We start from the raw sequence: 23,260 nt of genomic DNA, 5'->3' as shown, positions 1-23,260 counted from the left end.
TTACATCCGGGGTGCAGCTACGTATTTTGCATGCATGTCGAATTCAGATGTGCCTCCAGCAGATGAACGGGTCAGCGTCAGTGTGAGACTGGAGCAGGAGAGAGGGAAAGCCCACAGAGAGGGATTTGGCTCTTTTAGCAGCCCGCTGTGACTCGACTGGAGAGACTGTGGAGTAAAAGCCTGAATGGAGCTTCTGTGCAGGCCAGGCTACGTCCCGACCCTGTCTCACTGCCTCTCACACTGGCAGCCGCGTCTCTTTTGGGGAAAGACGGGGGCAGGAGGGAACGGGAGCCAAGGGACGAGGACAGAAAGCAGGATGAAAGAAGGAGAAGAGAGGGGAGAGGAGAGGAGTGGAGGGGGAAAGTCAGATGGGAGAACAGAGAAGAGGAGAAAGGGGGAAAGACAGAGGGAGAAGGGAGCAGGAGGGGAGCCAGTGTGCTCTGCTATCCTTGTGGGTGTAAATATTTGCTGTTCTGCTTGTCAGGGTAGCATTTACCGGGACGGGTTGACTCCTGGTCCTTTAGTGGAATACTGATGAGGCCATGGGCACTGGGGAGCAGGGCGGGATAGTGTGTGTGTGCGTGCGTGTGTGTGTGTGTGTTAATCTGTATGTGTGTGCAAAAAGGGGAGAATAAAGGCGAACTCAAGGAAGCAAACGAGGCGAAGGATGAGAAATGTAGGCGCGAAGGAGTCAGAGAGCAGCTGTGGAGCGTTCCCCAGCAGTGCCCACCCTGGCCCCTTTTTAGTTTTTCCAGAAGTCACTCGGGCTGGCTGCCCCCCGAGGGCCCCGGCCCTGTGCCACGTATGAGGCGTCACACAAACAAACAACAGACTAATCAGAGGGGCAAGACCTTCATTCGGCTTCAGCTGACTGGATGACCCAGTTCAACTTTGTTTTACGCAGACTTGTAATGTGTTTAGTTGGATTGTCTGTGTGCGTTCACAACTCTGACTAATGTGAATCTGCTGCCAATACAGCCCATGACTGTTCTGTAATTTTCTGTAAGTGCAGAACGCTGCGGTCTCAGCTGTCACATGTCTTCTTTAACCATCATTTCCATTTCAGAACCAGAGCACATGTTGAAACATCCAGCTCAGGGGAAAGCAATAATTAGCAGAAAAGAAGCTTGTCATTTACTTACTCAAGTACTTTGACTTATATGAACTGTTCACGAGTCCATATTTATCTTTGATCTGCTTTGATAGTTATGTACAAGCATGAAAATTGTTTTTTAAAGGGATACTTTATTGATTTTCACCAAGCTTTATATCATAATAATGTGGGTGGTATGTGTAAATGAACTTTGGTAAACTCCATCAGATCTCACGGCTCTCCTCTCAGCTTAAATTTTCGCTGGCTCTCGGGCTGTTGCTTCAACTACAGATTGTACTTACACATTTTTGTACACACACCACCACGGACAGAAAGAGTACAGAAGCATATCGAGAGAAAGAGCTGCTCCTTACTCTTTATCTATCTCCGCTCTCAAATTCAGAACAAATTCAGATCAAACACTGAAACTAGTCAGCGCTGATCAGATGCAGCCCAAGATTCTGTGACTGTATTTACTTTTTCTTGCCTGTTTTTTTCAGAAACATATATTAGTGCACTGTTTAGCTGTAATAGAGAAAAAGCGCAACACGTCACACACTGAAAACCACTTGCTCACAATTTGCATTTAAAGGCTGAAACACTAACAAAAAGTTAACAAGTCGTCCATCTGTTTCAGTGTCCTCTTCTTACTTTGCTGATTTTGGAGAAATGATCCCACTCAATCTCCAGGAGTAAAATGCTGTAATATTTGCAATTTTTTGATCAAATCATGGGCTCTGATCATTATGTAAGCTAACAATAATCAAAATACAGTCTTGCGTGGCTTAGTTAGCTTCAGCCTCTACACTTTGCCAAATTATCAAAATGCTTGTTTTTTTTTCAGATTTGATCAGATGAGAAAGACTTTAATGTCCCGAGGGGCAATTTGGTTTGCAACATTAGTCAACACAACCAATTCACACTATAATGAATAAATAGGACAAATAAAGGCATAAATACATATAACATACAGTAGAGGTCATCAAATTTAGTTGTTGCGAATATGAAATATTCATCTGTAATTGTTCATTTCAAGGACAGTAGGGCCTAAAGCTTTTTAAAAAACCCAACAGCTGAGGGAACAAATGATTTAAGAATTCTGTTTGACTTTGCCCTCTTAGAGAAAGTAAACCTCGCCCCTGATGGCAGAAGTCGAAACTCTGCATGGAGAGGGTGATGTGGGTCTGCTAAAATGACCTTCTGCCCTCTGAATGGCTCTGACTTGGTAGACATTGTCACGATTATGCAAGTTAATGCCAATGATTTTTTGGCAGTTTTCCCATATCTTCCCACTGATGCCCCATGTCTTATTGCCTAAAAGCTCAGTTTTTCAGTTTGGCGGTTTATAAAAACTTATAAAAACTTTACTGTGTTGGTAATGCATCCCAAAACAAAGCAGCTCAAAGGCATTTGGGTTTTTTTTTGCTTGCGGACGTTAAATGACAAATAGGACCCTACACATAAACAAAAGTTAATGAGTTATGCAGTGACGTAGTTATCAGAAGTAAATAGACTTTCTTTCCTCTGTAAGGAACATTTTGTGGGTTGTTCATTGTCCTTTTCATAGACACAGCGAATAACCTGAACAAGGCTGCACACACACTGAAAATTAAATTATTCAACTTTTTCTGGTTCTTATTCATAAAAGAAAATATGTGGGGAACATTAATATAATATTATTTTTTCAATATGTTAAAGTAAAAAATACAAGTGTTGGTAGCACCAGTCAGTTTTCTTCCTTTAGTTCCTCTAGAGTTAAAGTTGTCTTAAGCATCGTCAGCACATAGCCACAATCGTCTTATTTGGCAACATAATTGCATACATAGTCAGAATATAGCATACATGTTAACAGTTGGATTTTAAAATCATATATGTACACAAAAAAACATCAAGCTATTGGTACTCAGATGTCAATCGTGGTCTGAAAAATTTATAAATGGATCGAATCCAAGCGTGGGCATAGCAACCACCAAGCAATGTTTCATGGGAATTATCAGCACGGTCAACACGTCTTTGACCAATTGGTTTTCTGTTAAAGGTCATTGAATTAATGTCCACCATGTCACACAATTACAGAGCACATTGACTTCAACTAACCTTCACTGCGAGCATGCATTAGCATCCAGCCGCATTAGCATGTCCAAGGCCTTCTAGACGTTATCCAGATGAATCTAGATATCCGCCTCCTCTTACACTGTTGGCCCCCGAGAGGTGGCACAGCGGATAGGTCAGCATGTATCAGGTTTGCTAATGGATCCTCGCTCTCTCTGTGTGTCCTGCCAGGTACTTCCCCATGGGCCACCCAGTGTCGGTGCATCTCTACTTCCAGTCAGACCAGTTCCAGGGCTACCTGGTCAGGCACCATGCCACTAATCTGGCTACGAGCAAGCTGGAGACCATGGAGACCTGGGTGGCACCAAAGAAGAACTTCAAGCTGACCACACCTCCCAGCAGCACATTCAGCAGGCTGCAGTTCGCAGAGGTGAGTCATTTTATCCGACTGCATGGCGCAGCATTTATAAGGGGGTCATACACATTTTACCAAGAAATATCTTTGACTTTTCTGGGATTTGAGGCAAACTAAAGACCATACATTCTGTGAAACGCCCATTAAAACTCCTTACGGGATCCTTTTCATTACTATATAAAAGCTTTTTAAAATATATATCATTTAAAAAATTAAAAAAGCAATTCGGGATTAGAACTGATATTTAAATACAATTTAGGAGCTGTTCATTATTCATGAGAGGGGAGGGAGTGGTGCAGAAGTACTGGGGAGGGACTTATGTTTTTTTTTTATTTTGGCTCGGGGAGAGGCATTCTTGTCTTTAAAATGTTTGCAAATTTTATAGAAAAAAAAATCTTTTTTTTTTGTTTTTTGTTTTTTTTTCCTTGAAAAAGTTTTGGCTATTTTTAAATAAAAAATATGGGCACTTTTTTTTGCCTTCCTGGTTTGGAAGGCATGCTTTCTTTAAAAAAATCAGCTAAAGTTTCTTAATTTATTACAACTCGAAATTGTAAAAACAGAAATTTTCATTGGATTTTCAAATTTCTGATGGTCCTGGAACACATCATGTTTTATTATACAGGTTTGTGAGACACAATTCAATGACCTTTCTAGAACTTTCAGGATATATTTATGTATTTATAGTTTTCCAAAACTTTTCCAGGCATGTAAATTGCTATTTGCAATTTCCATGACATTTCCAGGTTTTTCTTGACCACACCAACCCTGATTTATTTTTAATTTACATTGAGGTCATTTGTTTGGCATGAGTCGAAAAACAATCAGTCAGCCATTGCTAGTGAGAGGAAATGAGTTCTATAAAAACTTTAAGCACCACATAGGAATAACATGGCTCTTCAGCATATAATTAGAGGTGAGACATACAGCTCATTGCCGCGGTGGCCTTATATTCATTGCTATGGCGACCTTGCCGAAGCTCATAGCGCCGCATCTCCACACAATTAAACCGGCGCCTGTAATGGCCTTGTAAAATGTAAATTGATTGAATTCATCCAAGTTTATAGGGATGAGCGCTTCATGTGCTGCTTATTTGTTGCTTCCTAATAGAACGTCTTCTCACCTTCACACTGGAATGCTTCCCTTGATTGTCTTGTTATGTTAATCTGTGTTTCTGTTTACCACAACGCCTGTTTAGGATACAGCAGCTCGGCTGTGATGTGACAACCACACAGTGCCGTATTAAAAAAGGACAAAATTAACTGAGTGAATGTAAATTGACCTTTTCTCTCTGGTTTATCATGCACAGCTTTGTGGGAAGCGGAAATGTCAACAAACTTGTAAACGAATTTGTTTGCTCTGTTTGAGCTGGCAGACCACACTCGTACACCTGGACACGCCTTGACCCCGTTTTACCTTTACCTTTTACCTGACCTGTGCTGAGCTCTACTTTCTCATTATTGCCCCGGGCTTTAATCTGCTGAGGTTTTTTTGTTTGTTTGTTTGTTTTATGAAACTGCCAGTTCTCCTGCGTAAATGGCAGGAGTTTTAATGGACTGAATCAAGAGGAACAGAGAGAGAAAAAGGGAGGCACTGCGACTGATAGAGGGAGAGTGACGGAACAACAGAGCAATAGAAGCAATATAGAAGAGAACCGGGGAAAGAGAGAGAGCATGCACGCGATTGAAAATGAGAGAAAGAGAGGGGGCGTTGGGCTGCAAGGCGACTTGGTTGGCAGTGTTTGTTCTGCATCCCCAGCAGTGGGAGAGATGTGCGGCAAAGAGTAGGGATTATCATCTGCACACTGCATCACCACGGGCCGCCATGCACACTAGACACCAAGGATTGAGCCCGCTCGGCAGAATCAGACGTGGACAAGATGAAACCTTATTTAAACAGAAGCGGTGCCAGGAAATACATTATCCATTGTCTTGTAATATGTGTTTGAATATTCAAAAATATGACATATAAACTAAAATGTAATATATTTTTTATGTCTCTGTGCCGGAGATAGCTGAAAGCTTGTGATTTTCGGGGTTGTCAGTCTGTCCATTTGTTCCATTCTGGTGACCACAGTAATTTGGCATTAACATTAAATTGGATTTAAAGATGAACTGATTAGGTTTTTGTGATAAAAGATCAAGGTTTGGCAGAATTGGCCACTCAGACTCAAGAATGAACTGATTCGATCTCGGTGGTCAAAGGTCACTGTGACCTCACCAAACATGTTTTTGGCGATAACTCAAGAATTCATATGCTATTTCTGACAAAATTTCACACAAATGTTGGCCATACAACACCGTAACTCAGGAAAAGAAGGAGCGGCATTTGATCTGATGATGATTTGGTGACTTGAAACTGTGCTGATTGTATCGATCTTTTGTGCCATCATGGATGAAGGATGTGTGTGAAGCATCCGTGTTTTCACAGATATGGATGTGAACTGTGCTTGCAGGAGTATAACCACATGGCAGAAATTCTATTTTTTAACAGCAAAAATTTCGGTTTTTAATCGGCTGTGGGCCCAGAACTGTTGCTGTGTTTGGGGCTCAGGTCGGGCTTGGCCAGAAACTGTGCAGGTTCAGGTAGGGTCAGAGCGGAGTGGTAACTTAGAGGGATCCAGACGGCCGGTCGCCATGCGTGTCCCTCTCACTAAGCCCTGTATGTGTGTCTCGCCTATGAAACCATGAGTGACAGAAAAGTGATGTGGGTTGCGGCTTTTATCTGGTGGCTCAGCCTGAGAAAGCATTCACAGTCTGGCACTGTGCAGAGGCTGTCAGTCAGTCAGTTTGTCCATCTGTCATTCAAAACGCGAGCAGAAAGAGCTTGAATAAGACAGCGTGGCGTAGTGGCAGTAACGCTGTGCTTTTTGTCAACTTAGCAGATATGACCCATTATACTAAAGCTATATGCTCGAGTTTGCTAGATAAACCATATGGCTGGCTTAACAATATGTTCCCTGTCCTCCTTTAGATATAAAGGAAGACGGATATGTCTTTCTTTTCACTCCTGTACCGCCGCCTCCCAGCTGCCTTTATAGGCCTTTTTACAGCATGATTTAGTGCGGGACCACTTACAGCCCACACAGTTAAAATTAGTATTTCACCTCAAGTCAGACTTGACATTGAGAGGTATATTACTCTTTGTTGGACAAATCTTTTACAGCAGGCTGACTGACTTTGACTGATGCGTTAGTCCTTGTTCTACCACAATGTATGTACACATGCATATTGTGGGAGAGGATATATGGGTGACAGAATGACAGGAACACATTAAGATGTAATGTTTCCCAATACAACCTGCAGCCTTGAAAACTATGAAAGAGTGGAATAAACAACGTCAGAGCTGTAATGATTAGATGATTCATCTAGTAGTTGATTGACAGAAAATTAATTGGCAATTATTTTGACCATAAAATGATCCTTGTTTTTGTTTTTTGACCGTTCCATTCTTCTTAAATGTGAGAATTTGATGCTCTTCTATGTCGTAAATGAATTAACTGAATAGCGTTTGATCTTTGGACTATTGGTTGGATAAAGCCATAGACTATACAAAATAACGGACGTAGCCACCATGGTGTCACCCACTAGTTTGAGTTTTGAAGCCACAAGTTCAGCACTGGCCTATGGGAGCTGGAAGTGGCCTTATTTGGAGTTGAGGTGGAGATAACTCAAACACTAGCTGCTAGCTTGGTTAGTACGGTTGGTTCATTGGAAAAAACAGGCTGAAAACCATTACAATAACATATTCTTGCTTGAAAAGCTGAACATTCAGCTCCGTAGTGGTTCTTTGAGTATAACTAAACGCTGAACAAGACTGTTTTAGATTAATGAAATTTTACAATTAACTTTCATCAGCTCAAAACACGCTGAAAAAGCAACAGCTACAGCTAAACCTACACTCTGTTAATCTGGGGCGTCGTGGTTACATTAACCAACATTACTGCCGCAGTTAGTGACTTGTCAACGTATGACATCACCTTTGACTCAAAAGGCCCATGCACTTAATTATGCATAACTTAAAACCTTGAAAATTTGGGCATTTTAATATTGGGTTCTAAGGAGATTAACTCTTTCTTGGAGACTGTCTCAAATGGCCATTAGAGAACCTGCAGGTTTTTTTGCACTCCCACATTGGCTTCATTTTTTTAATCTCTGGAAGTTGCTGCTTGGATAAAAATACCATTTAAAGATTTCACCTTGGGTTCGAAGAAAACTTTTTCTGACATTTTATTGATAAATTGATTAAATGAAAAAAATATTTGGCAGATTAATCGACAGTGAAAATAATCATTAGTTAGAACTCTAATCATTTGGCTGACATAGTCTCAAAAATGCAAAATTATAAGCTTCGAAAAAAGTGTTACAGCACAATTGCATTGTTCCTGTTATTTTCCTCACGCTGTACACAAAAAGTGTTTATCATCTGGCCAGATCCAGCCACATAAGGCCCCACATGTTTAAGATTTATTGTTTATTTTTCTAGTAAATATTTATTCCTCCCAGGCTTTTATTTTACTGTATTCATTTAATTTACTGACAAATCTGCATAGTTGGGATGGGAAAATAATTTCCTGTCTCATCTGCAAGGAAAAAGTTGGAATATAATTTCCAAGGCTAAGCCAGACCCCCCTGTTTCCAGTCCTTATGCTAAGATAACCAGCTGCTGGCTTCATATCTATTGTACAAACTTGAAAGCGGTATTGATCTTTTTATCTGATTTTTTTGTAAGAAAGCAAAGAAGCACATTTCCCAAAATGTCAAAGTGTTTTTTTAAGTCTGGTTTGATGCATCTCGCTCCACAGTGTGTCTTTATTAGCAGCCGTCTTACCCAGAGTCCCTCAGTAGTGTAAACGTGTCCCGGGGGAGTCCTCCGGTGCGGCTGGTGAGCACCTGGGTTTGATTACCCTCACAAACAGTGCCACTAATAAGCCTCTGAACGGGGCCTCGAGGGGCAATGATGCCCTATGGTTTTAAGTAGGGCCAGATGTACACTGGGACTGTCCATGCTGCTGCCTGATTAAATTGACGTGTCTCATTTAATGGAGGCGTGGGCGCCAGCAAGCTGGCGACGTGCTGAAAAGGTCTGAAAGGTTGTCAGGTCAGGAGAAAGAAATGGAGCTGAGGTGGATGATGACATGGGAGCATTATGTGCTTTTTACTAAGAAAGGAAGGGGACTGAGCAGACGATAAAAACGGGTAATTGACAGGAATAATGGGTAATATTTGAAGGAAAGCAAAATGTATAATCAACGAGTCATTATCAGATGCGATAAGATTTTCCCTCTGCTTTTAAGCAGAGAGTAAATGAGGGATAAATCTACTTTAATTAACAGTGGCTGTCAGTAATTGCTGGTTATGAATGGAAAATCTGAGTAATCGGCCCAAGTGAGTAAACAATGTGAGTAAACAGAGATGTGAGCAGCTGAAAAAAAGAGGGGAGAGGTCACAGCAAGGATGCCAGATCAGCATTAGTTCCTCAAAAGCATGTTCTTCTAAGTATAGCTGAGAGCGAAAGAAGGTCATAAGCCTCCAACTTGGTGAGCGGTCGTGAGGCTTGATTGGGTATTGGTCTTAAGCCAAAGCTTATTGGGTGGAAGCAGCAAGGGACAGGTTGAGTGTGGAGGTCATCGTAAGCTGGAGGCTGAAATGGGCCACAAGTTAATCCCTGTTTGACCCAGTGGCATACTGGAAGAAAGGATCCCTTGCAACTGGTGGCTTCTTCTATTAACTGCAGATCCATAAGTTGAATTTAATCTCCAACACAGCAATGCATTAGTCCCAGAAGAGAATAACTGCAGCATTTTAAGTTAAGATTTAGGGGAATTTAGTGGAATCTTAACGTTGAGGATTGCAGATTGCAACCAGATGAAGCTTCTCCAGGTTAGAATTCATATTGTGTTCATGTTCCTTTAGTGAACCGAATTATTCGCAGAGGTCTCTTCCTCTCTGGAACAAATGGACGTAGTAATTCACACGACTAAAAACACCGAAAAAAGTAGTTTCACGTCACAAATCAGTGATTCGACTACATTGTTTGGCATGTCGGGCCGCTAGCCTAGCACCTGCTAATGTGTGTTCACCTTTTTTGTCTCTGATAACTTAAAAGCCAGATGTTGGAGAGGTTTCAACAGAGAAACGAGTTATCTGCAGAGGTCTCTTCCTCTCCAGACGAGGGGATTTAAACCAGTAAAAATATAGATAAAAGCAGCTTGACAAAAACAAAACAATATTAAATGCTTTTGCCACGAAGGGGCTGCTAACTACTGTGGTCGACGTAAGAATGCAAATGGCCCTATTTAGAGCCAGTGTATTGCTTGTTCGTTCCAGGCTAAGAGTTACTGCAACATTTAAAGTTCCAGTGTGTATGATTTAAGGGGATTTAGTGGAATCTAGCTGTGAGGATTGCAGATTGCAACCAGCTGAAACTTCCCCTCGCTAGAATTATTTCGGCCGAAATAATTCTAGCGAGGGGAAGTTTCAGCTGGTTGCAATCTGCAATCCTCACAGCTAGATTCCACTAAATCTAAAATCTAAACTTCCCCTCGCTAGAATTCTTTCGGCGTTCATTGCTCAGGAGGTTTTTACTGTGAGATTTATTATCCACAGAGTTTTTTTCCTCTCTAGAAAAATGGGCCCAATGAGTTAAATTGATAAAAACCCAAAATAAAGTGGTTTTACATTACATGTCAGTGTTTCACTGACCCTGTTTGGTATTTTGCAGATCCACGTGGCCAGCACCTGCAAATGTGTGATCTCTAAAGGAGCTGAACTATCCACAGAGGTCTCTTCCTCTACGGAACAAACAGCTGATGAGTTAAACCAATAAAAACACTAAATAAAGGTGTTTCATTTTAAAATCTGTGTTTGTCAGACGCTGTTTGGCATGTCAGAGACAGCCTGTTTGCCCAGCACCTGCGTATGTTTGCTCACCTTTTTTTCTCTAGTTTAAATCCAGATGTTTAGGAGGTTTACACTGAGACCGCAGAGGTGTCTTCCTCTTAAAAACTGACAGATCAGGTGATTTAAACCAATAGAAATGCTAAATAAAGCAGTTTCAAACAAAAACACTGCAACAGACAGTGTTTTTCTGACACTGCTCGTTGCAGTCGGGCTTCTAACTACGGCTGCTGATGCGAACACGCGAATAGCCCGATACAGCCAGTGTTTTGGTTTGTCCATTCAGAAACATGCCAGTAAACACAGCAATCTCCGCAGACAAAGACCGGCTTCTTATGTTGATTTAAACTGCTCATTCCAAGATCACAAAAGCACAAAACTTCTCATTTTCATGTGATTACAAGTTAAAGAAAAACTCTCATTATATTCCATTTCTGCCAATATATTCCCCTAAATCCTACACACTGGACTTTTAGGGTGATAAACTTAACAAATGTTGTTAAAATGTGTCTGCAAACTTTCAGCTGTTGTGGAAACAATGTTGTGTATTGCGTGGGCATGAGCACCTCGAGCACTATGCATAGAAGCACAATAGGTCAATATGTAGTACTATATTTTATACTTGGATAGGAATTGCCTGTGTGAGCAACATATTCAATATATGTGTGCAAAAAGTGAAAAGCCACTCGACTCGTCTGGCCTGAAACTGCTTGAAAAAGTGGAACTGCAGTACATGTTTGTTGCCGAATAAACTATGGGCAAGAACCAGAAGCCAGTCTCGGGGGGTCCCCTCCTACCCACAGTATGTGAATCTTTTCCGGATCTCCCTCTCACAACTCTAACTTTAGTCGGCCTTCTGCCGGCTCACTCCCAGTGGATTACAGTGAGATTCTTCTGTCAATAATCTCTTCATTTCTTTCTGGGGCTCCAAACGAGACTGCTGCCAATCAATCGGGGATGTAGAGTGTGCCAGCGAGTCAGCCTTGAATAAAGTAATGAGCTACAGAGGTGCCAGACAAGAGAGTTGATTAGTAATTTAAAAAGAAAAAGAACCAAGGTCCAAGGGGGCAGAAATGGCAGAGGTCAGTCCAATAATTGAGATGAAAGTGAGGTGTCTTTTACAGATGGCCAACACGCACACACGCTTTGTAATTTATGCAAGTAGTGTCTATTTATACTGTTACATCGCAATCTCAATTCTCAAAGGATGTAATACAGAGTCAGTTCCAGTCAGCCATTGATCGTCCAGCAGGGTGAGGCTGTGTTAATCAGCTACCATTGTAAGGATGAGCGCTTCCTAAAGCCGCCATCCCTCTCACATTTCTGCCAACACCCCGGACATCTTTCACTCTCTCTGCATATGTGTGTGTGGCCTCCCTCTCCATCACTCCCACTCCCCCATCAATCTCGATGGCTCCACATCTCTCATTTTGCATACCGCACCATTTTGCAATCTGCAGACCAACACACACATATCACGCCTCTACAGTTACAGACTTGACCGCAGTGAAGACATTAAAGGCAATTAGCTGTGCTTACATTTTCATCCTGTTTTTGTAATTTGCTCTTCCTTCCTCTACTCTCTCTTTTTTTTTCTTTATTTCATTTCAATTCGAGCATCTCCTTAGAGTAAAAGAATCTTGTCAAATCTTAAGTTCAAAAGACACGGCCAATGAATTCTCAGTCAAACAAACAAACATGTGTATGCTAAATGTTAATTATGTAAGCTTACAGGACGTAATAATCTTAAATTGGCCCAATGTTCACTGGCAGTCCTCCAGTGAGCGGCAGGCTGGCAGCTACTTCCATGTTCTGCAGCCAGAGGCACTGTACGTCTCATAATTCACCAGAGATATATTTGACTTTGGTATTATCTGTTACATTTTTATACTCACTTTATTCGTCTGAGAATTGCCACAGAGAATGCAACATTCTCTGTCTTTGTTGAAGCTCTAAATCCATATTTTTATGGAAGTTTGTTCTCCTGATTCTCTTTTTTCCTTGTCAAAAGGCTGTTCCTGCATATAATTTTTCCATTGGATTTTGGGTTATTGTAGAAAATAAGCACCCATCCGAACAGTCCCGAGCAGCTGCACTGAACGAAAGTACACATATTGGTTTACACAGATGTCAATCATCGTTTTTTATCATAAAAACGATCACTTGAATAAACATCAGGGTGATGAGAACTACCTTCAGTGACAGAAACTGTCACTCTGGAAAAACATTATTGGAGGGGCGGGCTTTATGACCTATAATGCAGTCAGACACCAGGGGGCGATCCAGACTGAAAAACACTTTGGGGGAACCGTCATGTTGTCCATCTTTATATACAGTCTATGGTTTGGACGGAAGAAAGGGGGGATCACCTAATCATTTTGTTTCAGGAACAGCCTTGTCTGTATGACACACAAGCCTTAAAATGTATTTAAACATTATTGACCATAAATGCTACATGTTACAAAGTTAGAATGGGTGTTGTTATCATTATAGGGAGAAAAATAAATACATTGGAACGGGTTAACTTGTAACTAAAGGTCAAGCAATTGATCGTTGTTGCAGATTATCGGCTCCGAAAGGACATTTTACAGACTATCAGTAACGGCAAAGTTTGGCTCTGATAGTGGTCGATCGGTGACCTGAGCTGAAGAGTGCAGGGTTGTGTTAAATGATCAGTGTGTACAGCAAGAAAGAAGGTCCCATCTGCTGTGTGACTGTGCTTAAGTGTATTATTCTTTATTTTCAGTTGCACCACAGCAGCTGGGCAAAGTCCTTCATTAAGTAAATGCTGCCACTTCCTGTTTCAAATTTAAAGCCCTCTACATACACGATCTACCCATATACTAGACTTTGACCGAATGTTGTTCACTGATGTCAGCTTGTAATCCTGTTCACTGTAGTTTATGTTTAGGGCACTAAGCATTGCTTACGCTGGATCCTGCTGTTCATTGCCTCCTTTCTCTCTTTCCATCACTGAAATGTGTTCAGAGAGCAAACAAGCATGCATTTGATCTTTGCCCCAAGGGGATATGGTTGGGGTCTAATCATACGCCTTCCTCAGCCTGCCTCACGTGTTTCATGTCCGAGATATACTCAGGCATACAGTGCCAGAGACTGTGGACAAATGTGGACAAATAGACTCAAACGTGCAGGACGAAACTATCAGGCTCATCAGCTTCTGCATTGTAACATTATACAACAGCTGTGTGGAAGGTGGGGCTCGAGTGTGCTGCCGTTTGATGAAAAATGCATGCTGAATGTTATTTCCCATGATGATTCAGTGCAGATATTGGTTATCTTGATAGTCAAATGGTGCAGCATGCACAGACTATGTTACTCATTTATGTTCACTTCATGTGGCAGCAGCAGGAGTGAATTTATAGACCCAATCTCTTGTGCTTTTTGCTGTTAGTTCTCTCCTTGTCTTTCTTCTTACCTCATTCTGTCACTCACTCTTGTCTTCCTGTTTTCTCTCCCTCTCATTTCCTTTTTCTCTGTCAGATCGGCACTGAGTGGGATGCCAAAGAACGTATGTTCAGGAACTTTGGCGGCCTGATGGGCCCCATGGACGAGACGGTGGGCATGCAGAAGTGGAGCAAGGGTCCCAATGTCACCGTCACAGTCGTGTGGATCGACCCCACCAATGTCATTGCCGCCACCTACGACATTCTGATCGATGCCAGTGCAGAGTTCACCCACTACCGCCCGCCGCTCAACCAGCCTCTGAGACCTGGTGTGTGGAGCGTCCGCATCCTGCACCACTGGAGCCCCGTGGCTGAGATGCGCTTCCTTATTGCTCCGTTGGCGTACAACAAGCATCAGCCCATACGACAAGGTAAGAGACATTCAAACAGCCTCTTATGAAGCATATTTATATCTAGCACTCACCATTTGTTTTAGCTTCATCATAACACAAAATTACTATTGATTGTGTCATTTAAACAAATAGCCTTGATAGTCTTATTGCACTGCTGTGCTGTTCCTCAATAGATAATGATTGATCAAAAAACGCACTTAAGGTGTTAGTCTGAATGCCAAGCATTTCACTCCATATCTAGATTTGGAGTAACCCCAACAATACAAGGATGAAATAAAACCGCCACTATGCAATCTGATATAACAGCCCTGCAGTAAAGCCTGTATTTGTGACTTTTTGTTGACACAGTATCACACACAAGTTAGTTGTTAATATTTGAAGCTGTATTTTGTTGAGGCGTTTATTAGGCTTGAGCAGTATGAAATATTTCATACCTTCCTGAAATTTCACTGGAGTATACAGCATATGACGGTACAAGTTTCCTCTCTTTTGAAAGTTTACAATCTTCGATGTGTTGAAAATTATGCTCATTGATGCTGTTTTGTCTCCTGCCTAAAATGGCACGATAATCATGTTTTCTTCAAATGCAGGGAATAAGTAATTCTTTTAGTGATGAGGAAGGTGAGCTGTCATGCATATTTGAGCACATTCTAAATGTCTTGCAGAAAAATCTGATTGCTTGGCTGGAACTACTTGTTGTATAATGTGTAACCAAGTCTCGCTCATGGAGAAGTCTCATTCTGACATATAGGGGACTTTCCAACTTTGTCAAAATCTGCTGAATATTCTGCCATACATTGAAAATCTTCTAGATAACACTAAGCCTCGCTTTCTGTACTGCAACACAACTGCAACTGCAGCTGTACTGCACTCCTCTTTCCAACCCTCACTATCGTTTCCAGTGTTGTTTTTCTGCAACAAGTCACCTTTCACAATATATCAAAATGAGACTTTTCCTTGCTCACAATAACAAACAGACTAGAGAAAGTACGTAAAATGCTTCATTTGTATAAACAGTCCTTTCCCAAATGTTGTAAGACACTTGTAATAATAATCTGAGAATGTCAGTGGCAAAAACAAGCACTTTCAACAGACCGTGCACAATTTACTGCAGAGATTACATTGCAGCCTGTTTTGTCTCTTCTGTTGCAGCAGTCTTTCTCAGTATTTTTAAAAAATGGTTGTCTCCATTTGTCACTTAGACACAAAAACATGGGAAAATAATGTCCAGGTGAAAAATACAGTTTGAAGTGCATTTTAGTGATACTTCTTGCTTACAATGCGACACAGTCTGAGTACAAACGGAGCATTTTAAGCCTTACAAATGAAATGTCCATTGTAAGTTACTGTAGAATGAGAATGAGAGTATTTGTAATAAATCCATAATAGACAGGCTTATTTTTGCTTTGAGTTACAGCAGTTTTCTCTCTATCTACTGCAGATCACCGTCCATATGCAGGATGTCGGACATGAAAATACAGAGCTTGAATAAACACAGTGGTTATGTTTGACAAACAAATTATATATTCAGTGCACATTTTCAGTATTTTCTTTTCAGTAGATACTAACATAGTGTCTCAGAGTGACTTTGCATTCACTGTGAAGAAACGATTGCCAGTTTAGGTGCTCTGAAACGTCTGCAGACACACACACTTTGTATTTGCAGCGATGCCCTTTCTAATCAAGCCTCTGGGCCTCTGCAGACCCTGGTTGTTTGTCATCAAGTCACCCTTAATAACCCAGCGAGTTGCTCATACACACTAAACAGAGTGTTAAACAACAGCCTGCTTAGCCCTCCAAAAACAATGACACAATTAAATCAATCAGCCAGCATGGATAAGGGGGCAAGACTCCATTGTTGTAGTCCGTAAGCACTCAGTTTGCACTGAAATCACATGAGAGTTGAGACGCTAGCTTCGGCTTAATCGTGTCTTTCTCCATTTAATAATCTCACTGAGCCGTTTTTAATGATGAAGAGAAACAACAAATAAAGTTACAGCTTTTGTGCTCGACCTGAGTCTCAGCGGGGCTGTGGGAGGACTGTTGTGCGACAGTGTGAGTTAAATATTCATCTCTGGGTTACGGCTGTTTAGCTTCATTTGCATTACGCAATTATGCTCTGGCTTCCTATTGATGTTTGGGTGGAGAAATTTGCCTGATACTAATTTGACTCTGTGTTAACAAGACATGTTTTTTTTCTGTTATCAACTGTCTACCCCACAGTGCTGCAGCTCTGTTATTAGATTAGTAGAGTCATAGTGACATAAAGCAATGCAATTCAGCCTGTGACCCAGAATGACCGTAAAGTTGTATCAGCAATTCTCTAAAACGATTTTGACAAACATGACCTTTATAACCCCCAGAAAGGTAGAATTTATTACAGGAGGTGGAAGCATGACTCTCTCTCTACTTAAAGCAACTCCAAGGAGCTTTCATTTTGAGATGATCTTAGTGACAGAAACAGTGGTTTCAATGAGCGCCACCGCACACACTATAGATATATTAAGAGAACAGGATACATCTATGGATGCAGGGCCTCGTTAATTCCTGTGAGAGTTGCTCACTGGTGCATGAATCTAAACTGGTTCAACTGTCTGGATAAAATTACCTGGATTATCAGAGGATGATCAGCACTACTTCTGCACTGTTCGGCCCATTGAGCAAGCCCAATAGAGACTTCGGGTGGCTGATAGCTGCCGAGTGTGGCCAAGCGACTACCTTGTGCTTTAGCACTCTGTTAACTTGAATAGGGATGCAATTATGTAATATTGCTTCTCCTCTAGACTTTGAAAATGTTAATAGACAGAATGGATTGAATCCTAATATTGAGACAAGTCATTACGCAGGAGTGGTGACCCTTAAAAAAATCTATCCACTGATTTGCAGATGTTTCTTTTGCCATGTAGGTCTATGAGGAGACAACCAATTCTCATTCTGAACTAGCGCCGCTCTGTCAGTGCTTTTCAGCTTTGCTTCAGCCACCAATGTATATTCATACATTGACGTAAAACAAAGGCTTTGGCTAATGTTAGTTAAAAGTAGCAACCATCCATCCATCCATCCATTTTCTTCCGCTTATCCGGAGTCGGGTCACAGGGGCAGCAGCCCTAAGCAGGGAAGCCCAGACTTTCCTCTCCCCGGTCACTTTGTCCAGCTCTTCCCGGGGGATCCCAAGGCGTTCCCAGGCCAGCCGTGAGACATAGTCTCTCCAGCGTGTCCTGGGTCTTCCCCGGGGTCACCAGGGAGGCGTCCAGGAGGCATCTGAATTAGATGCCCGAGCCACCTCATCTGGCTCTTCTCAACGTGGAGGAGCAGCGGCTTTACTCCGAGCTCCTCCCGGATGACCGAGCTTCTCACCCTGTCTCTAAGGGAGAGTCCAGCCACCCTACAGAGGGAGCTCATTTCGGCCGCTTGTACCCGTGATCTTGTTCTTTCGGTCACTACCCAAAGCTCGTGACCATAGGTGAGGGTAGGAACGAAGATCGACCGGTAAATCGAGAGCTTTGCCTTTCAGCTCAGCTCCCTCTTCACCACGACAGATCGGTGCAGCGTCAGCATTACTGCAGATCCGCTGCACCGATCCGCCTGTCGATCTCCCGCTCCATCCTTCCCTCACTCGTGAACAAGACCCCGAGGTACTTAATCTCCACCACTTGAGGCAGGATCTCCTCCCCGATCAGGAGGGGGCACTCATCCCGGCCGCTTTACACTCGGCAACCATTAGCAACCATTTCTCTATAAATATCTTTATCTCCTCGTCCTTGTTATCATCCACTCAGGAATTTTCTGGTCTACAGCATGCTATGTGTGATGTCTTTTCATTTCTTTCGTGTGAATGACTGTAACAGAAAATAGCGACATTTTTTATTGTGAAAAAATCACCTATCAAAGCCTCTAAAACAAAATTTTAACAACTAGACATGTTCCAGCAGGAAAATGATCCGAAATCAGGAAGAATTAACAACATCAGCAACCAAGGTTACATGTTTCCTTGGCATTGGCGTGTAGCTACCTGTTGCAGTGTAGCCTATGTGATGGAAACACTAGCAGCAGACTGCCTGCAGATGACCATATTAAAAATCTATCACATTCTGACATCAGCTTCTGTGAAAAGTAGAGAAAACTGTATTCAAAGCAGTCTGACGCTTGAGCTTTTTCCTCCCAGGGATTATTTTAACATATGTTTACCTCATTATCTGAAACTTTGGCCACATTTAATGTGAACATCTGACATTGTAACATTATATGACAGAAAATAAGGAAAACCATAGTAGATCCCCTTTAAATGAACATAGTAAAAAAAATAGGCCTGCTTATTCCTACAATTGCATACTTAAAGTGAGAGTATGTAACTTGAATTTGGAAATAATAGTATTTTAAAAACACCTTAATGAGATTCAGTATGTCTGGTATGACCAGTAGATAAAAGTATTTAATTATTTAATTATTATGGTCAGATGTTGCTGTATAGCTACAACATTATTGAGTCAGTTCACTGAACAGACTTTTGAAGTACAGTGGTTTTCTGTCACAGAGCTTTTATTTTTAAATTTAATATCTGTTTATTCTTGACATGTGTTTGATTTCATTGTGTTCTATGCCAACATATCATTTACATTTTGTGAAACAAAACTGAATATGTTGTAATTTATAATGTGTGGACCTCACACTAATGCCTAAATAGAAATCTGGACCCCATGACTGGACCAGTTTTGAGACACTGTTCTACAGAATGTAATTTAATTTAGAGTTATCTGCTTTTTTGTGGTGTTTAAGTGGAGTTTACAGTCATGGCGTAATAATCGTGTGAATGCTCGGCTTTCTGTGTGTTATAATGTGTGCTTTCGTCTTTGCTCTTCCATCCTCCCTCCTTTAATTTACTGCCATGTCTGGCACCAGGTTTCCCTCCTACATGCAGTGCCAGTAAAACTTTATGACGTGGCCTTCCACCCGCATTGGCAGCCGCAGACGCATGCACACACATACTCATTCTGATACACAAACACAGAAATCTACACAGATGCACGACTTCATTACACACTCTGCAACCACAAAGCTAGCTGGCATGCTACGGACATTGCCTTGCCTGGTGGAGCACCTCATGTCTGACTGCATCTTTTCTGTCACCAGTGCATGAAAAGCACTGATGTCTGCTCAGCCATGCTTACAGAGGATGGCCAGCGCCCCAGTTAGAGTACCAGTGAGGAATTTACAGCTTCAGTGGAGCTCAGGGTGGAGAAAGTGTTTTAAGGGGAAGCTGTGTCTACGTTAGCTGTCTTCCTGCCGGGCTTGACCGTCATGGGAAGAAAGAATGAGGGCGCGTCCAACCGTTTCCATAAAGTCAGCACTGCAGTGGCTTCACATACCACATCAAAGAATGGGATTTAGGTAGTCCAGTCGTAAAAATCAATCCGAGCAAATTAGCAAACAGTTTAAGCTTTTCAGATGATGATGAAGCAGATCACGTCTTGCTTTGATATTTTACCATTCACGTCTCACTTTTTCCTCCCCTTCCCGACAATCCCCTCTTGAACCATCTGACCACTGATTATCAACTCTTCCTTCCTTCCCACGTGTCTCTAGAGGATACTCTGAAGCTCCACAACGGGCCGGCGAAGAACAGCTACATGGAGCAGAGTTTCCATGGCCTCAATCCCGTGCTCAACATCCCCGTGAGCCTGGGCTACGTGGAGCAGGCCAAAAGGAACGCGGCCTTGACTGGCCCGGAGCTTGAGCGTTGGGTAGACAGCCTGGTGGGTGAGTTGTGGGAGGCGGCTGACATCTGCGCCGTGGGCCCGACCGCCTGCCCCGTCATGCAGGCGTGCCCCAAGAACCCCTGGAGCTCCCTGAGCCCAGACCCCAAATCCCAGCTGGTAACACCTCGCGCAGACGGGCGCATCAGGTAGCAGCGAGGCCTCCAGCTGGACAGGAGGCCTCGGCACAGGAGATTCACTGTTGATTTTTATTTATTTAATGGGGTTTGTTGCAGGTGGGGGGAAATGTTCTTCCTCTGTCTCGGGAGAAGAAGGAAACAAAAGAAAGATTTCTTTGGGAGGCTGGTGAGGGTGTCTGGACGGAGAGCGAGGAGAATGATTTTCAGATCCTCCCACGGGGTTCCTCCTTTTAGGGGATTATGCTGGCTTTGCTATTTCAGTTTCTCAGTGTATTTATTTTTCTTCTCATGGCTGAGTTTTACTGTGATCAAACGTTGCAATTTTCGAGCATTTATTTTGCTGCTGAATGAATTATGAAGTCAGCTTTGAAAGCCCTGCGCAGGGCACGGCGTTCATGTGAGTGTGGATTGTCAACACTGGTAGCAGATGATGTTCTGCTGCAAAAAGGCCTTAGCTGTAAGACATGCATGAGGAGGTTACCCGGTACTGAGATAAATGTGCCTCCTTATGTGTGTGTCAACAAAATGAGACGACTTCTGAGTATTCAGATACGCCCAAACAGTTCAAAAAGATTATTTTGATATGTCTCAAACGCAGCACCATTAAAAGCAAACTTCCCATTTATGGAGAAACTTTGAACAACAAATATTTTAGCATTATTAAGGCCAATTATTTTGTTGAGTTTCCGATCGTTCTTGTAAATCAGTAGAATAAATCAGTAACAGCAGCACAACTTCTTTCAGTTCAGTGCCTGATCAGGATGTGGAACTGCCGTGGCCGGGCTAACCATCTGCTGCAGTCACATTTCGTAAACATGGAAAAAGAGAAATGCAAATACAAGAGGCCTTCTCGGAATAATGATTTGGATGATAATAGAAATTTAATGTAGGAAATTTCAGTGTTCTAAATTCATAAATGCTTCATTTTGTGGTTGTTGTAGAATAGTGTTTTAACATTCGCATAGTGTAGGTTTATTTGAATAAAACCCAGATGTTGTGACAGGCAGAGGACAAAGAGAGAATTGCTCTGTCCGTCTTTTATCAACCTGCCTCAAACTTGAAAACACAATTATCTCAAGCTGACCTTAAAATTTTCGTTCTTGTTCTCAGTGTTTTTTTTTAACTTTACTTTCTTCCAGTCATTTCAATGACACTTTATGTTGTACATGATGATACAAGAAGTCTCAAAAATTGTGTGAATGAGGGGGGAGGGGGGGGTGAGTCCATGAGTCGCTATTTATTTATAAGTTTATATTAATACTGATATTTTTAGTCAGTGACTAAATAACTGCGACGCTGCCTTGGCAGCATGATAAATATTTTTTTGTAAAGAAAGCCGCCTTTATTTACAAAGGCCAACACCCCAAACTGTACCTTTTTATGGCCCGCACCTGTGTGTTAGTCAGTGTTGTCCTGTCTGAATAGATCTTCTTGTCTTGGTTTCTTACATGGCTGTTTGCCAAGTGCATCACAAGAGAAAGCCAACCCGACCTGCGAGGTCCGAGGTCAGCTACCTAACAACCTCAACAAACAGCGAACAAAAACACAACCGAAACATATTGGACGTCTGGAATTGAAGGAGAAACTGTGCTTTTTGGTGTTTTCTGGTGTCAGTTTCAGAGCGATAGTGAGTGGTAGTGATCTTCATGCTGTGACAATAATGTACAATTACAACAAGTGGATATAATATTGTGTCTTGATTGCAAAATGCATAATTTATTAGATCAACTATCTACATTTGAAGTACATTTTTCTGCCATCAAGACAATCTCTGGATATCTGAGACATTTATTTCAACTAAGGCTGGCTCTGTGCCGCAACACATCCTGAACAAGAGGAGCGCTCAGATGTTTGTTTTACTTTGAAATAAGTTTCATCTGAAGCCAATTAGGAGTTCAATCTGTGATTGTCAACATTGTTTAGCCACCACACGAGCAAAGTGAGTCTTTCTGCACAGGCTAATTAAGAGACATTACTGTTCATTAATGTCAAGTTCACCTTGCCTCTCTGTCGGATGTGTCCATTATAATTGCAATCACTCCTTCCCTCTCAAATCACTGTTTCTGGGGTGGGGTTGTAAAGGACAGTTTTTGTTTTTCACTGGCCGACTTCTGCTGCCACCTTTTAACTTATAGTGCCACCATGCTCAGAACAACTTACGTCACACAATACTTATTATTATGTAAGCTCAATGACAGTTTTGGAAAAAGGTAAATTAAATAAGTGTAACTCAATGTGGAAGTCCTATTTTGTAACAAAATGATTAACAAATGAAGAAGATGTACATAGGTATTTTGTATTGAAATATTGTTTAAAAGGTATTGTACATGTAAATACAGATGTGGTTAAAAATGACATTGAATTATTAAGAGTTTTTGAAGTGTCAGTAACCAGGCACAAAGAGTGAATTGATGGTGTTTATTGATCAAAGTACATAACCTGTTTCAGTGTTTTTGGACAGCTGTGACAGCGACCTTGTCCTGTTTGCCTCTCAGAGAAAATCACATGCCAGATTGTTGTTGTTCTTGCTGGAATGTATTGTCGAGCAACTGTTGCACAAATTTCTCTGAACTGACGTTTTCCCCGTTATTTTGTCGCGGGGAGGCTCTGTGTGCCTTAGCTGACTTTTAGAACCTTCTCTGTTCATTAAAAGAAAGACCTTTATTTTGTTATTTGTTTTGATCTTATGTGAAGAATACCATGAGTTTGTCGAGTGATTCACTGGTACTGCAACACCAAAAAGATGTCTGCTGTTGTATATATCATCAGGCCTTCTGTCTTTATCAGCTTTTATTTTTTTTCCTTCCCTTTGGGGGATATGTTTTATTGTACTTGACTGGCTTGTCTTACTTTTCTCTGACTGCTTTTTGGAAATAAAATTCTATGGGAAAACAGCTCATGTGGACTTAAAACACTAAGCCTGCTGAGGTGCTGATCTTTCCACCATTACTCTGTTTTAGCTTACCAAGTATAAGCTGGTTACAAATATAGTCCGATTCCATTTAGGTGGGTAATATAATGCAGAAAAATTCAAAATAAGACATGCACATCCTGTAGTAGGTGCTGAATCCAAGATGAGCAAATGTAAAGCGAT

General features: G+C 41.7%; 1 protein-coding gene across 2 annotated transcripts in view; it reads left to right on the top strand.

Annotated features, from left to right (window-relative positions):
- Positions 1-23,060, top strand: part of xylt1 (xylosyltransferase I) — a 185,540-nt gene extending 162,480 nt beyond the window's left edge. For both annotated transcript variants that reach the window (XM_088074093.1, XM_042485290.2), the window contains 3 exons: positions 3,377-3,575; positions 13,958-14,291; positions 19,857-23,060. In XM_088074093.1, coding sequence (XP_087930219.1) covers positions 3,377-3,575; positions 13,958-14,291; positions 19,857-20,179 — 856 coding nt within the window. In that variant the 3' untranslated portion in view covers positions 20,180-23,060. The remainder of the gene's footprint in view (positions 1-3,376; positions 3,576-13,957; positions 14,292-19,856) is intronic.
- The last annotated feature ends 200 nt before the right edge of the window (positions 23,061-23,260 follow it).

Source organism: Plectropomus leopardus, chromosome 3 (assembly GCF_026936395.1).
Source record: "Plectropomus leopardus strain MGB_pleo_1.0 chromosome 3, ASM2693639v1, whole genome shotgun sequence".
Lineage (NCBI taxonomy): Eukaryota > Metazoa > Chordata > Actinopteri > Perciformes > Serranidae > Plectropomus > Plectropomus leopardus.
The sequence above is the reverse complement of the archived record's forward strand: the minus strand, read 5'-3'. Positions and strand labels throughout refer to the sequence as shown.